We start from the raw sequence: 12,789 nt of genomic DNA on the forward strand, positions 1-12,789 counted from the left end.
ACATCATCCCAAGCAATTACCATATATATACGAACAGAGCAGACCCTGGCAAACCAAAAACACTTCCACTTATCGCCCTCAGTCTCTACGAGCAACATGCATAAGAAACATCAAAGAAGATGCCCTATTTGAGATGCTGATTTTGTAACGTGTCTCCAAAACTAGATCGCTGACGCACCTGAACAGATGCGTCTCCAATATATTATTTTCTCCGAAGCTTCTTGAAAACAAAACACGTCTCCTATTACAAATCATCCAAGACACGGTTTAAAAACAAGTGTCTGCGATAATATTGCCGACATGGTTTAACAACCCACGTCTCCAATAATAGCCACTCTAACAGCATGTGCATCTTGTTTCGGAACGGATTTACAATGCAAGGGATAGGGGATGCTTGAGATTAAAGGACTTCAACTAAAACCACTCCCTATGAGATTTTCATTCTCACTACAACTTGGGTGATGTAGCAAGAAATTAACAAAAAGAAAGATGATAGGGTTTTATTTAAAGATAAAATTGTGTCTATATTGTCTTCAACATAGCTGGTCGCTATTGCCTACCCCCGATGACCATAGATATAAACATTTCTAATTTTTTCAAGGTCAAATATTTTCAACTTTAACATTCATTAGCAAAATTTTGATAAAGACTATCAATGCAGAGATGTAACTCTTTATGTTTGAAAATTATTTATTCTTACAGATATTGTTGGTCAAACTAGTGTATCATATCAAAGACTGGTGACACTACTAAAAAAGTGATATGTAAGAACATCCCTTTTTAGAGACGGCCCAGATGGTAACCCACCTCCGAAAATACATTTTTAGAGACGTTTGATGCCGTCACCCACCCCTAGAATTTGCCACCATTTTTAGGGGATGACGCCACCACCCATCTCTAGAAATGGTGGCCCACTTAGAAATAATTTTTAGGGACGGGTTACTACAAATAGTCCCACTTAACAAAGTTTATAACTTTTTCGTATGATCTCGTATGAAGTCAAATTCTATACAAAATTGTAGAGGTTGACAGGACCTAAAACTTTATAGTTGGTAACTTTTTCGTTTAAGATCGTTTAATACTCTAAATTTTTTTTATAAGTTCTCTAATTTTAAAATCTAGAAGTTTTGATTTATTTTTTTGCAAAAAACCTTAGATGTAGTGTAGCTCCATATCAAAGTTGTAGTGTTAAGAATAGTTATGCCCTACACATGGCCACGACTATATATAGTATCTTATACAACTCATTCTCATGTCATACTTTGATGTTTTCACAATTTTAATCTTTATATACACTGAAATATATGTGGTATATTTTTTATCTATATTTCACAATAATCATAGTGTAGGGCCACATGCTTCATCCGGTTACTGGCCAGCCTGATCAATGTTGTTCCATGTACATTACCTGGCAAGTAAACCAGGGCCCTAACTCAACAAGAGTTTTTAGCTGATTATTTTGATTGATCTGAATGGAACTTCTTTTGTTTAATAAGTTGTGTAAGTGAAGTCTCAAGTAGATATATAAAATTGGAACATTTCAGTCGTAAGATGAGGTGCTCTGCATCTGCTCAAGCTGCTTATATTTGGTGCCAGTAGTTAGTTTCCTTCAACTTCAACCTCCGCTATCATGACATTTATGACAAGCTTATTAGTTTATTTTTAAAACAAATTATCATGTTAGAACATTATATGTTAAAATTTAAAAGAGGTTAATAGAACAAATTATATTAGATGAAACATTTATCAAACTCCATGGAAAGTATTATGGTGCTAGTGCCCGGCGCATTCATTGGTACTTCTTATGGGCTAAAAACCCCACCCGAAAGTCCTTTTGTACAAAGACATTATGAATCATTCACATAAACACTGGAATATCTTGTATCCTCAATAGAATATCAAGTTTTATCACCAGAATGTTCATTTAAATAATTTTTATGTCACACCCAGTTTTAAAAAGGAAACCGAATGCATAACTATCTGCATGCCAAGATCAAGTTTCATATATATAGCGACGTCATAATGGAATAACGAGCAACAATATCACGTAAAAGAGACTTACAACACTACCCGACTATCAGAGATGTACAGCTTCTCCTGGAAACGAAGGCTCCACACTTCACAGGCAATCGACCGGGGGTTGCGTACGCCTAGAACTCAGCAGCATCTTTAGCTTCATTGCAACTTTCTTCTCTGAGCAGTGTTGGTATAGCAAGGGTGAGCACATGTCGTACTCAGTAAGTATATTGAAAAACAAATGACATGCAAGGCTTAAAGCAAGGATATAGGCTGGCTGAATAAAGCGGTAAGCATTTTAATTAACAGTTGAACATTAGCAGCTATTTACAATACATGCATGAATCCATCCCACATTTATGAAAAAGAGTATATATGTCTGAATAAACAAAAAGCTTGGAACATTTAATAACTGATAACTGAATTAATCAATGATTTCCATTAAGTAGACATGTGAGGTTCCGAGCCGCTCTTGACCGTGAGCATAGTTGATATATCCGTTTTCACTCCGCAGAGGTTGCACACTTCACTCACAAGTCGTGTAAAAGTTCAAAAGAACTTTGGACCCAACCATGCTGTGCTAGCTAGACACAATACTACACTTTCTTAGGTGTGATTGCATAGGGACGCTATGAGGTCTTTACAAAGACTCCCTAACCAGTAGTAGCCCGCTAATGTTTCAGCAGCTGCGTGAGTGAACCTCCCCCAAGGCGTGACCAAAACCAAACAAATAATGCACCCTTGGCAGGCAGCGAACCCCTCATCACAGGGCCCCCTCATGCGCCTTTCGATCAGCTACTAACAAGCTACAGACATCTAATTAATCAGCCAAGACCAGAGCTATGTAGTCCTTGTGGTTGCGCTGTTTTCCTGGGTGGTTCTCCATGGTTGATTTTAACCAAGTTCACAAATTCATCATATTATTCCAAAAGATATTCATTAAAGTCTGAAGTCTCAAGTATCATTATTGTAAACCACTCATAACCATTGTTCAGCAGCTAATCAAACTACCCAAAAGATTTTATAAAAGAATCCGGCTAATCAAGGACATGGATAATCAAATAGGATAATGGGTACCCATAAATTTAATGCATGTAAGCATAAATAAAAGTTATTAGGATAAAGCATGATCAATAAATATACTTGCCTCAAATCCAGATAATAACTGCTCAGAGTCTTAAACTCTTGTTCTTGCAATTCTTCATCTTCATAGCTCTCAAACTGCGTTTCTTTCTACTCACAACAAGCATCGGGACAAACATACAAGAAACAAACAAAACAAGCACAACTAAGAAAAAAAAGAGCACTAAACAGAATAAAAGTATTAAAAGAGCACAATAAAGGATAGAGCTCGAAGCTACGATCGCGAGAACGCAAGAAACACTAAAAATAGAGCTAAAATGGTGAATCTATTGAAGAAACAAAGTTGCAGGAACCTACTTGCGATTAGCTGCAGATTTCAAGGACCAGATTGCAAAAGCTCGGGATCCTCCATTGATGGCGAACAAAAGCTCGCTGCAGGTCAAATTACCGGTGATTTAGGACACAGAATGCGAGGAGCGGGGCAATAAAAAAAGATGATGAGAGAAATCCGTTTTACCGCTTACCCACGGCGGAGATGGATTGTAGTGCCGGGAATCGAAACTGGAAGGGGGCAGCGGTGGTCTGCTCGGTCCTGGAACAGAAGGGGCGGCGTTTGTGTTCACGATGGCGGTGCTGGGCATCACGAGTACGACGCAGGAGGAGGTCGGGGCGACCTGCTGCACGTACGGGGGACTCAGCTCCAGAACCGTCGCTGCTCCCTGCGCTTGGGCGACAGTGTGCTGCGCGAGACAGGGGGCGACGAGCTCCTCTCCTTCGTGAGCAGAAAGGGGCGAGGGGTGGCGGCGCACAGAGGTGCATGGAGGCCTGCGAAACTGGGCAGATGCGCGTGGTGCAGGGAGCTGCCAACGCAGGGGGATGGAGCCTAGGGCCGGCGATGCAAAAGGGGACGCACGGGGCTGTAGGGCGAGGAGGAGGAGGCACGATGGAACAGGTTCGCGGAGGCTAGGGCCGGCGGAGGGGATCGAGTGCTCGCGACGTCCACGGCTTGGGCTTGGTTTCACTCCAGATTGTCCACGGGAGTGCCAAGATGGAGCTGACCAGTGGGTCCTAGAATTCAATGAGAAAAGCAAGGAGGGGAGATGGAAAAAATATGGAGTAAACGGCTTCACGTCGGGACTAGAGTATCTTAGTAAGTTTGATTATGGGACGAAACCTCTAATATTCTGCTGACTGCAGCGGACTTGGTTAACGAGTTGTAGCTCGCAAGCGTAGGAAAACCAAGCATTGTGTGGTATATATGGTTGTCGTGGTGAAAACAACAGGGACAAGAGAAGATGACAAGTGGGACCATGTCATCGTAGAGTGCATGAGAGGAATGCTCGATAGGGCCGACATTGATTCGGGCTGATGGAAAAGAATTCGAGTCACTAAGAGGAAGGTAAAAAGAAAAGGTAAAAGTCTGGACAACCGAGAGGGATTGAGTTGGAACTAGTATTTTAGAGTGATGGTACTAGTCGTCGGAACTAACAGTGATGATAGCGAAATATCGTCGGAAAACGCCGAAATTGAGATAAGACTCTATTTCGAGCGTGATTTGATCAAGGTCAAAGATTAGAAAATTGGAAACTCGATGGGCAACCCAAGTTGAAAATAGTCCGAAAATAAAAGATAAAAGAATTTTGATCGCTCAGAATATATTTTTCAGGCTTACAATAAATCTAGAGAAGTCTAGATAAATCTTTAATCCATGAAAAATATATCCTAAAAATTTCAAGAAAAATCATGGAGATAGTTTGGGACACGAGAAGTCCAAATAAAATACTTGAATCTCGTGAAAGATTCTAGAACTTTACATTAAATGGATTTAGCCCTAGGAAGAATGAGAATTATTACCAGAAAAATCTGGAAAATTCTCGAAATATTCCGAAGATGGATAATTATATCCAGAATTTTATTCACATCCCAAAATTGAAATTTTGGGGTGTGACATTTTAGCACTTTACCAATTCCTATTTTGGCATACGTTTTGCTCCAAACCACAACATTAATGGTCTTTGATCTATTGGAAGGTTTTTGAAGACATTTACAAATTTATCCTAAAACCCTGAGTCCGTATGAATCATAACAAATTAAAGTTCATGGGACAAGTCCAATTTATCCTTTTTTTGTCCTATTCCTTTTTTTGGTCCTAGGCTTTGGTGGCTTCTTTTGCTTTTATGTATTGTGTCTTATTATGTTCTAATATAATAATGTGTTCAAAATGTATGTTTAATATTCATATGAGGTTTATGATCACCCAAGTTCATTACCATGCATTCACATGAGACAAAACTCTGTAGTCTAGCATACTATGCTAGTCATACCAACATTACAAGACCAAAATCCCACTAAGTCCCTAACTAGGTCATTAGAATTAAAATAAAGGATCATTAGGGGGTTACTTACTTTAAATTTAGGACATATCCACAATAGATGATTGACTTTTGTATCCTTATAGTCCACAGTAATGGTTTGTCGCAAAGTTAGGCTTTGGAGAGTAGGGTTTGCCATCTAGATGTTGATGGATAGACCTAGATGTATCCATCGAGTGGTAAATAGATTTGTAGCAGGATATGATCTGGTTGTGATACTACTGCCACATGTGCTAGGAGGGCAGTGCAAGTGGCAAGGGGGTCACATCTTTGTAATTTTGTCTTAGAATTGCAATGGGAGGATATATCATAGAGGGAGGTGGTGCTAATAGAATATGATGTGGTAGTGGAGAATTATAAAAGGATTGGACACGAGTGTAATACCACATTGCATTAGATTTTTGGACTATGTTAGTTCACGTGCACAACACAAGTGTTCATTGGTATGATTTGGTGAGTTTGGATGAGCATCAGTGGTTAGCGAGCCTAGCTTTACATCTCATGCCCCTTTATTTCAGGTATATTCCATAGCAAATGGTAGCCTCAAAATTATAGTGGTATTAGTTTGAGGTGATGGATACAATGTCGTGGTTTTAGGTTGGGTCGCGATAAGATCATACTATCATAGTATATATATATATATATAGAGAGAGAGGATTAGTTAAAAGATAAGCAATTGATAAGTATGAAAATCCATGCATTGCACACATGGAGACTCTTGGATGAGGCGAAACCCAAGGATAAGTGCAAGTTGCGGTCACTTTTCTTGGTGAAGCTACCGTATGACTTCAATCGGCCTAGAAAACACATGGTCATTTGTATACATGGCAATGTGAATCCACGGATTGTAGCACACCTTTATTAAATCATTTACACAAATTAAAAACATAAAAGGAAAGAAACTCATGCATGGATGCACAAATCAAGAAATAGCCGCCGCTTGTCTCTCCCTAGATTACTAATAGGGAAACTACTCGTGGTTTTTAGGGCTAGCGCGAAGGTGACCCCAAATAGCATAGTTGTACATTTATTGGTTTGATATTGATATATCACAATTACAATACGATAATAACCATAGGCCAAATATGACCCAACAGATATATGTATCAATCAAGTGTCTACATACACAGCAACAGATAGCTCATACACACAAACAACCACATAGGACAATGCAACACACATGTTCTCTTTACATAGAAACTGGTCGAATGAAGAACATGACACTCTGCAATAATGCAAACCACATCACAATGACCCACCACTAGCCTTGTCTAGATGGATGTCCACATACCCCCTCTAAGAGCAATGTGAAACCCATGCTAGATTGTTTACTTTCGATCACGAGGGCCTTGCAGAAGCCGAAACACCTGATAATGCGTGCACATCTTGATGAGTTGGTTGGCTGCCAATTGTGTAATACAGCTCTACATTCATCCAAATCTTGATCAGGGGCAATGCATGGATGACTCATATGTCCACTGGAACCACAAACTGTGGCAGGCAAACCGGAGGAGGATCACAACAGCCACGCATCAAAGAGCTTCGATATGCGGGGTACCTGTCACCAACAGCCGCAGTTTCTGCACAAAAGTGACCTTGTGATGTGTAGGACAAACATGGCACAGTTGGAAAGAACAAGCATCCAATGGCTAGAAGAAACATACAAAACTGAAAAGGGTGAAGTTGGTGAGAGCCTTCTGTAGCAAGTGTCTTCCTCACACACGCCTCTTACCTATTTAAGCCATTGTTGTATCTTGCTAGTATCACAATAGCTTGGCCAGTATCCTCCTTTGAGCTCCGCCTGAGAGATCTAGACTGATTGTTAGATCAAGAAGTGTTTCACAAATGTATGGTTCGGTGCTTTCTTTTCAGTATCATTCAATTCGTTGTTGTTTATTATAGTTGTGTGCTTAGCATGAGGGTAACTCTAAACATTGAAGGAACACCAGAACCATGGGAGACCGCCAGGAGCAACCAAAGGAGATTAGCAGCGGTGGCGGTAGCCTCGAGCTACCTCCAGGGTTCCGCTTCTACCCCAGTGATGAGGAGATAATCACTTTCTACCTCATGCCCAAGGTGCACCAAAGGAACTTCACTTGCACTGCCATGGGAGAGGTCGATTTTAATAAAACTGAGCCATGGGAACTGTCTGGTATGCACTCTTTGCACCTATGCATCCTATACATAAACATCTTGTTTATATGGTACATGGTCTCATGCTTATGAGTATTGAGTTTAATTCCACTATGTAGACAAGGCAAAATTGGGGGATAAAGAATGGTACTTCTTCTACAAGAAGGACCGTAAGTACCCATCTGGGACGAGGGCAAACCGGGCCACAGGGGAAGGCTACTGGAAGGCCACCGGCAAGGATAAGGAAATCTATAGGGATGTAGTAGGGCTAGCACTGCCACAACTCATTGGCATGAAGAAGACACTTGTATTCTACAAGGGTAGGGCACCTGGGGGTGAGAAGACTGACTGGGTCATGCATGAATTCAGACTCGAAGGTAGTAACAGGCTCTCCTGCCGGACATCCAGCTCAACCTCCTCAACCACCATGAAATCTTCTAACTCTAAGGTTGTAGTATAGCACTAGCATATACACACATCCATACTACTTGTTTTACTTATCCTAACCTAATTTGGTTGTGGGTTTTCATGTATCAAATTTATGCAGGATGATTGGGTGGTTTGTCGTGTGTTGTACAAGGCCACTGGAAGTAAAAGGACAACTACACTGCCACAGTACAACCTGGACACAACTAGCCATGGGACTAATGAAAGAAGTACCCCTGTGGCTATGCCGCTACAATTTCCTATGCTATCGGACTTCACAATGAATCCACAGGTATCCTACTACTCAACTGCTAGCGCAAGCTCCTCGTTGGTGTCACCTATGATGCCGCCGATGCCAGACATGGGCACCATGGATCTTCAGATGAACAACACCCTATTTAGGAACCCGATGGCCATTGTGCCACCAATGTCCTACCACCAGATGGGCATGGGAGTAGCAAGCGTTGACAGCTTCATGGCTGCACCGAACAATGGGCCTTTGTTGATGGTATCACAAAACGAGAATGAGAATAATCCTGATCACACCAATCCTATTGAATTATCATCCATGGTGTCTGCAGTCCCAGAGTATCTGGCCACCATAGACATGGATAGCATCTGGGAATATTGAAAGAGTGAAGAAGGAAGTGAAGACAATGGGTTGCATAAATGTAGTATCTATAATTGTATTGCATTTTGCCAAATAATATGTGTGTGTGTTTTTGTTACTAGCTAAGTTATTTGTGTGTATGCTTGTACTAGTATGTGCACCTTATTACTGAATGTGTGTATCTATGTATTTGTTCTTACTAATTTATGGGTATGCATGCAAGTATGTGTTTGTATATTTCAGAAACTAGCTAAGCTATATTTTGCTTCATGTAAGGTAACGAGCATATTGAAGTCTACGACATATTACAATATGTGAATAAGCATGAACTTGATTGTGTAATATACTTGGAATTGGAGGCTATTTAATTCAAATTCTATGAATTCTTTAGGATATGGTGACTTGGCAGTCTATAAAAACTACATAACTGTATTATTTCAAGGTTTTGGGATCAATTTCGGGAAAAAAATCGGTCCCAACCGAATTGGGCGAATTTCGGTCGGTTTTCGAATAGATTCCTGGGAATATTCAAATTTTGAAGCACTAAATTCGTTTCAGACCCTTTGAGATGGGTGAATTTTGGTGGACCGAATCCCAAAACCCTGATTTATTTTTTATAAAAGTGCATTACTTTGGTTTGCAACTATATATGATATATTAATAAAATAATGGATAAATTAATTTTAGAAAGAAAGACAAAACAAAAATATGTTTTCTATTCTTGAACGGAGGAAGCATTTGCATTTGATTCCTATTCTACAGGCGTGGTCTAGGAGTGCATTACCACTATCGTGGTAACTTTTTACTTTTATCACGTGGGTCTACCTTTTTCTTTACTTGAAAAGGTTTTCTTAAATACCTCCTATATGAAGTTCTCCCAACTTTTTCTAAAGAATTCTTTAAAAATCTTATGTGAAAAAAAATTTCTAGGTTTTCTAGAGTAGAAATTTGGGAGGGAGTAGGCATACTACATACTACTTAAAAGCCTTGCATTCTTGCCCACATATCTTACCACCACCTACGTCTCCATCATTGTTTTAAGCAGCCGCACAACACTTCCCCAACTTGAAACCCTACAGATTCTTAATAACCCTTAAACCTAAGCCGAATCGGAGCTCACCTAATTTGAATTCGTAGTTGAAGAAGATGGTGTGCTTGTCAAAGAGTAGGTGGCCACCAGATCCAAACTTGGGTTTTGGATTTTGTTTTTTTTTATTGTGGCATTCCTTCTTCCAAATCAAAATGCTCATGAGTTAGGATAAATTGAGAGCCCCCTAGAGTTAGTTATACTTCTTCAAATATGTCAAGGATCAAGATAAGATAAATATTTATTGTCCGACAAGTTTTTTTTATTGTGGCATTCCTTCTTCCAAATAAAAATGCTCATGAATTCATATGTTTTAGTTATTACCATCCTATCCTACTATTACTAATTGGAGGCTCATTTTGAAGTCTTTAGATGAAGCCACCTAGGATCATAGGTGGACAGTCTAGAAAAATAGAGAAATCCTACAAATTCTCACAAAAATCAAAAACATCCGGCCATCAATTCGGCAACTCTAATCATAATAGCCATTAGATTTGTTTTTAATAAATTACCCACCTTTGCCATTATGAAAATAGACTAAAGTAACCCCCTAAACATGTATCTAAATTACCCACATCTGCCATTATAAAGAACTAATCTGAAGTAACCCCCTAATCTTCATGTAAATTACCCACTTATGCCACTATAAAATAATATCAAATAATCCCCTAAATTTTTATATATATTATCCAATAATAACATAATAAAAATTTAAAATGAACTCCAAATCTGAATCAAAATTATGTTATTATAATAAAATCTTAAAGCGCATCAACATAAAATTCTAAATTGTTATTCCTATTATTATTATTATATTATTTATGTTGTTATTTATATAAACATACTAACCATAATGTGTTTGTCACTATATATTCATGTATAAGAGAAGAGATAAAAATATCAATTTTCATGTTGTTCACATATCTCAAACAAAGTGTTCAATTAAACAAATATCAAACATATATGGAGGTGTGATGTGAAGTGAGAAAAATTGTTAGTAACTAAACCTATCATATTTATTACAATTACATAATGATAAATATATATCTTTGTAGTACTGGATTAGAATTTTTAATTGATTAAAGATAGTGTGAGATAGATAATTATTAGATATGTCTAACTAGCTCGTGCGAGATTACGAGTTGATAGACTAGTTGCTACAATATTGAGTCCTCAATGGACTAAATGTATGCAAGCCACCCTTTCTACCCAGCCACCGCACAAATGCCCCCCCCCCGCCACAACCAACATCGACATGTGAAGCATCGACCAATATCAAGCACCTCTTTGATCGAGTCAAGGGCCATGTTGCCGTCGGATCGACCTATCCCCACTAAAGAAATGTAGCCCCAATCACGATGCGGACGTCGATGGTCTTTGTGAACACCCTGCCCTTCAAATCTGCTATGCACATCCCTTTTCGAGAGATCAGCTGCTTGTATACAGGTAACACTGTTAATATAAATAGAATATATCAGCTGCAAACCAACCTCTCCGTGCAAATCATGTAAACTTCAATGTTCAATCTGAGCCATCAGATCAACATCTAAAGGGGCGCGCAGAGAGTGAGAGGGGAAATTTGCAAAAGTGTGATTACCTAGTCCAAAGACGGACAGTTAATTGTAAATTATCCAATCTCCCTGTGCCCTCATTTGTTGCGACACGTCGATTTCTCCGCCGGCCTGTGTTCCTCAATATCTTGGCTAGGTTTGGAACTTTGGATACGAGTCGTCTTCACCGGCATTTAATTTTTGCTTTCTAACCCTTTTCGCAAAAGTTTTTCATATATAGGTCTTTTTTGTAACGAATGGTAGAAATGGACCCTGGGGTCGGCGCCGTAGTCTACAGCGCCGAGCTAACACGTCTCGGCGCCATTGTATGCGGCGCCGAAGTGCCACGCCTGCATGCCGAGCCGTACCGAGCTGGCGCTGATGTGACCTAGGTTCGGCGCCATAGATCTCAACGCCGAGCTCGGCGCCAAGATCTACGGCGCCGAGCTCCTACCATTCTCTGCTTTCTCACTCCACGAGCTCCTCTCACAATTTGCAAAGATGCAAGAACGGGCGAGTCACTGACAAGGAACAAGCTAGAGATAACGTCATGACAATCTGTGGAGAGGAGTTATGGAGCCCATTGGATATCACTTGCTTTCTATTTGATAAAAGATTGTAGCTTTCTTTTTCCTATTAGAACAGAAAGGTCCTGCACTGTGATTATTTGTGTCTGTATGTGTCTTTTGGTTGATGATTTAAAACCATAAAAAGATTAGATCTACTAGATGAAAAAGAAGCAGAGTGTCGTTTCTACGTGACTAATTCCATGCAACGAGAATTAGTATAAGATTAAAACATGATCGCGCAGAGATGACATGATATTCGTAGATGATAAGCAACAAAAACACGATGAATCTACTAAAAATCATGCTACGAATATCAAGATAACTAGCACTACTCGCAATAAAAAATGTTTCAGTACGAGTAGTACCAAGGTAAAAGCAAGAACAACGCTGCCCTGATCGCAAGAAGCGATCTGGGCAGCATGGCGCTTACTTGGACGAAACCCTAGAATTGGGGGTGGCGGTGCGCCGAGAGTTGTTGTTTGCGAAACGTGATGACGTTCTTCTTTTTACAAATATCATAGGGTACATATTTATAGTCCGGAGACTTGGAAAACAATCTAAACTAACATGTCCATATCAGACTCTATCTCTAACTCAATCTGAACTAAATCTAAGGATACATGGCCCACATGGCCCAAATGCTCACGCAGGAGCCGATTCGTAAGCCTCCTTCAATTTCTTCATTAAGCCCAACTCACTTGCGGCCCATTAATTAACCTCTTAATTTATGGCGATAACACATGCCCCCTGATTTTGGCAATGATAATTTCAAAACCACTTCGCCGCTTCATCTTCCCATTGATGCTCATTAAAACGCACCACAACCACCACGGAAGACACAACGTTTCTGCAACTGGCTTCTCGTGGAATGTGAAAGTGTCGATTCATCTTCCATTTTTTCCTTATTTAACCTTACCCTGAACCGACTCCTTTCGCCACAAAT

General features: G+C 39.8%; 1 protein-coding gene and 1 long non-coding RNA gene across 2 annotated transcripts; one reads left to right on the plus strand and one right to left on the minus strand.

Moving 5' to 3' along the window:
• Nucleotides 1–3,158: 3,158 nt before the first annotated feature.
• Nucleotides 3,159–4,034, minus strand: LOC120710517. Its single transcript, XR_005689916.1, has 3 exons — nucleotides 3,617–4,034; nucleotides 3,457–3,531; nucleotides 3,159–3,249 (listed from the first exon to the last, which is right to left on the minus strand). It is a non-coding gene; the product is annotated as an uncharacterized LOC120710517 (long non-coding RNA).
• A 3,390-nt stretch (nucleotides 4,035–7,424) lies between these two features.
• LOC120709693 (protein CUP-SHAPED COTYLEDON 1-like) lies at nucleotides 7,425–8,661 on the plus strand. Its single transcript, XM_039995362.1, has 3 exons — nucleotides 7,425–7,623; nucleotides 7,724–8,052; nucleotides 8,152–8,661. Exons 1-3 carry the CDS (start codon nucleotides 7,425–7,427, stop codon nucleotides 8,659–8,661), a joined length of 1,038 nt encoding a protein of 345 aa, XP_039851296.1.
• Nucleotides 8,662–12,789: the final 4,128 nt, after the last annotated feature.

The sequence above is a fragment of the Panicum virgatum genome, chromosome 5K, assembly GCF_016808335.1.
Source record: "Panicum virgatum strain AP13 chromosome 5K, P.virgatum_v5, whole genome shotgun sequence".
NCBI lineage: Eukaryota > Viridiplantae > Streptophyta > Magnoliopsida > Poales > Poaceae > Panicum > Panicum virgatum.

Bases quoted from the DNA above. Each gene is read 5' to 3' on its own strand.
- LOC120709693 (XM_039995362.1), top strand. From the start codon at position 7,425: ATGGGAGACCGCCAGGAGCAACCAAAGGAGATTAGCAGCGGTGGCGGT. The intron at 7,624-7,723 runs GTATGCACTCTT...TCCACTATGTAG, and splicing joins TGAGCCATGGGAACTGTCTG to ACAAGGCAAAATTGGGGGAT. The intron at 8,053-8,151 runs GTTGTAGTATAG...AAATTTATGCAG, and splicing joins TGAAATCTTCTAACTCTAAG to GATGATTGGGTGGTTTGTCG.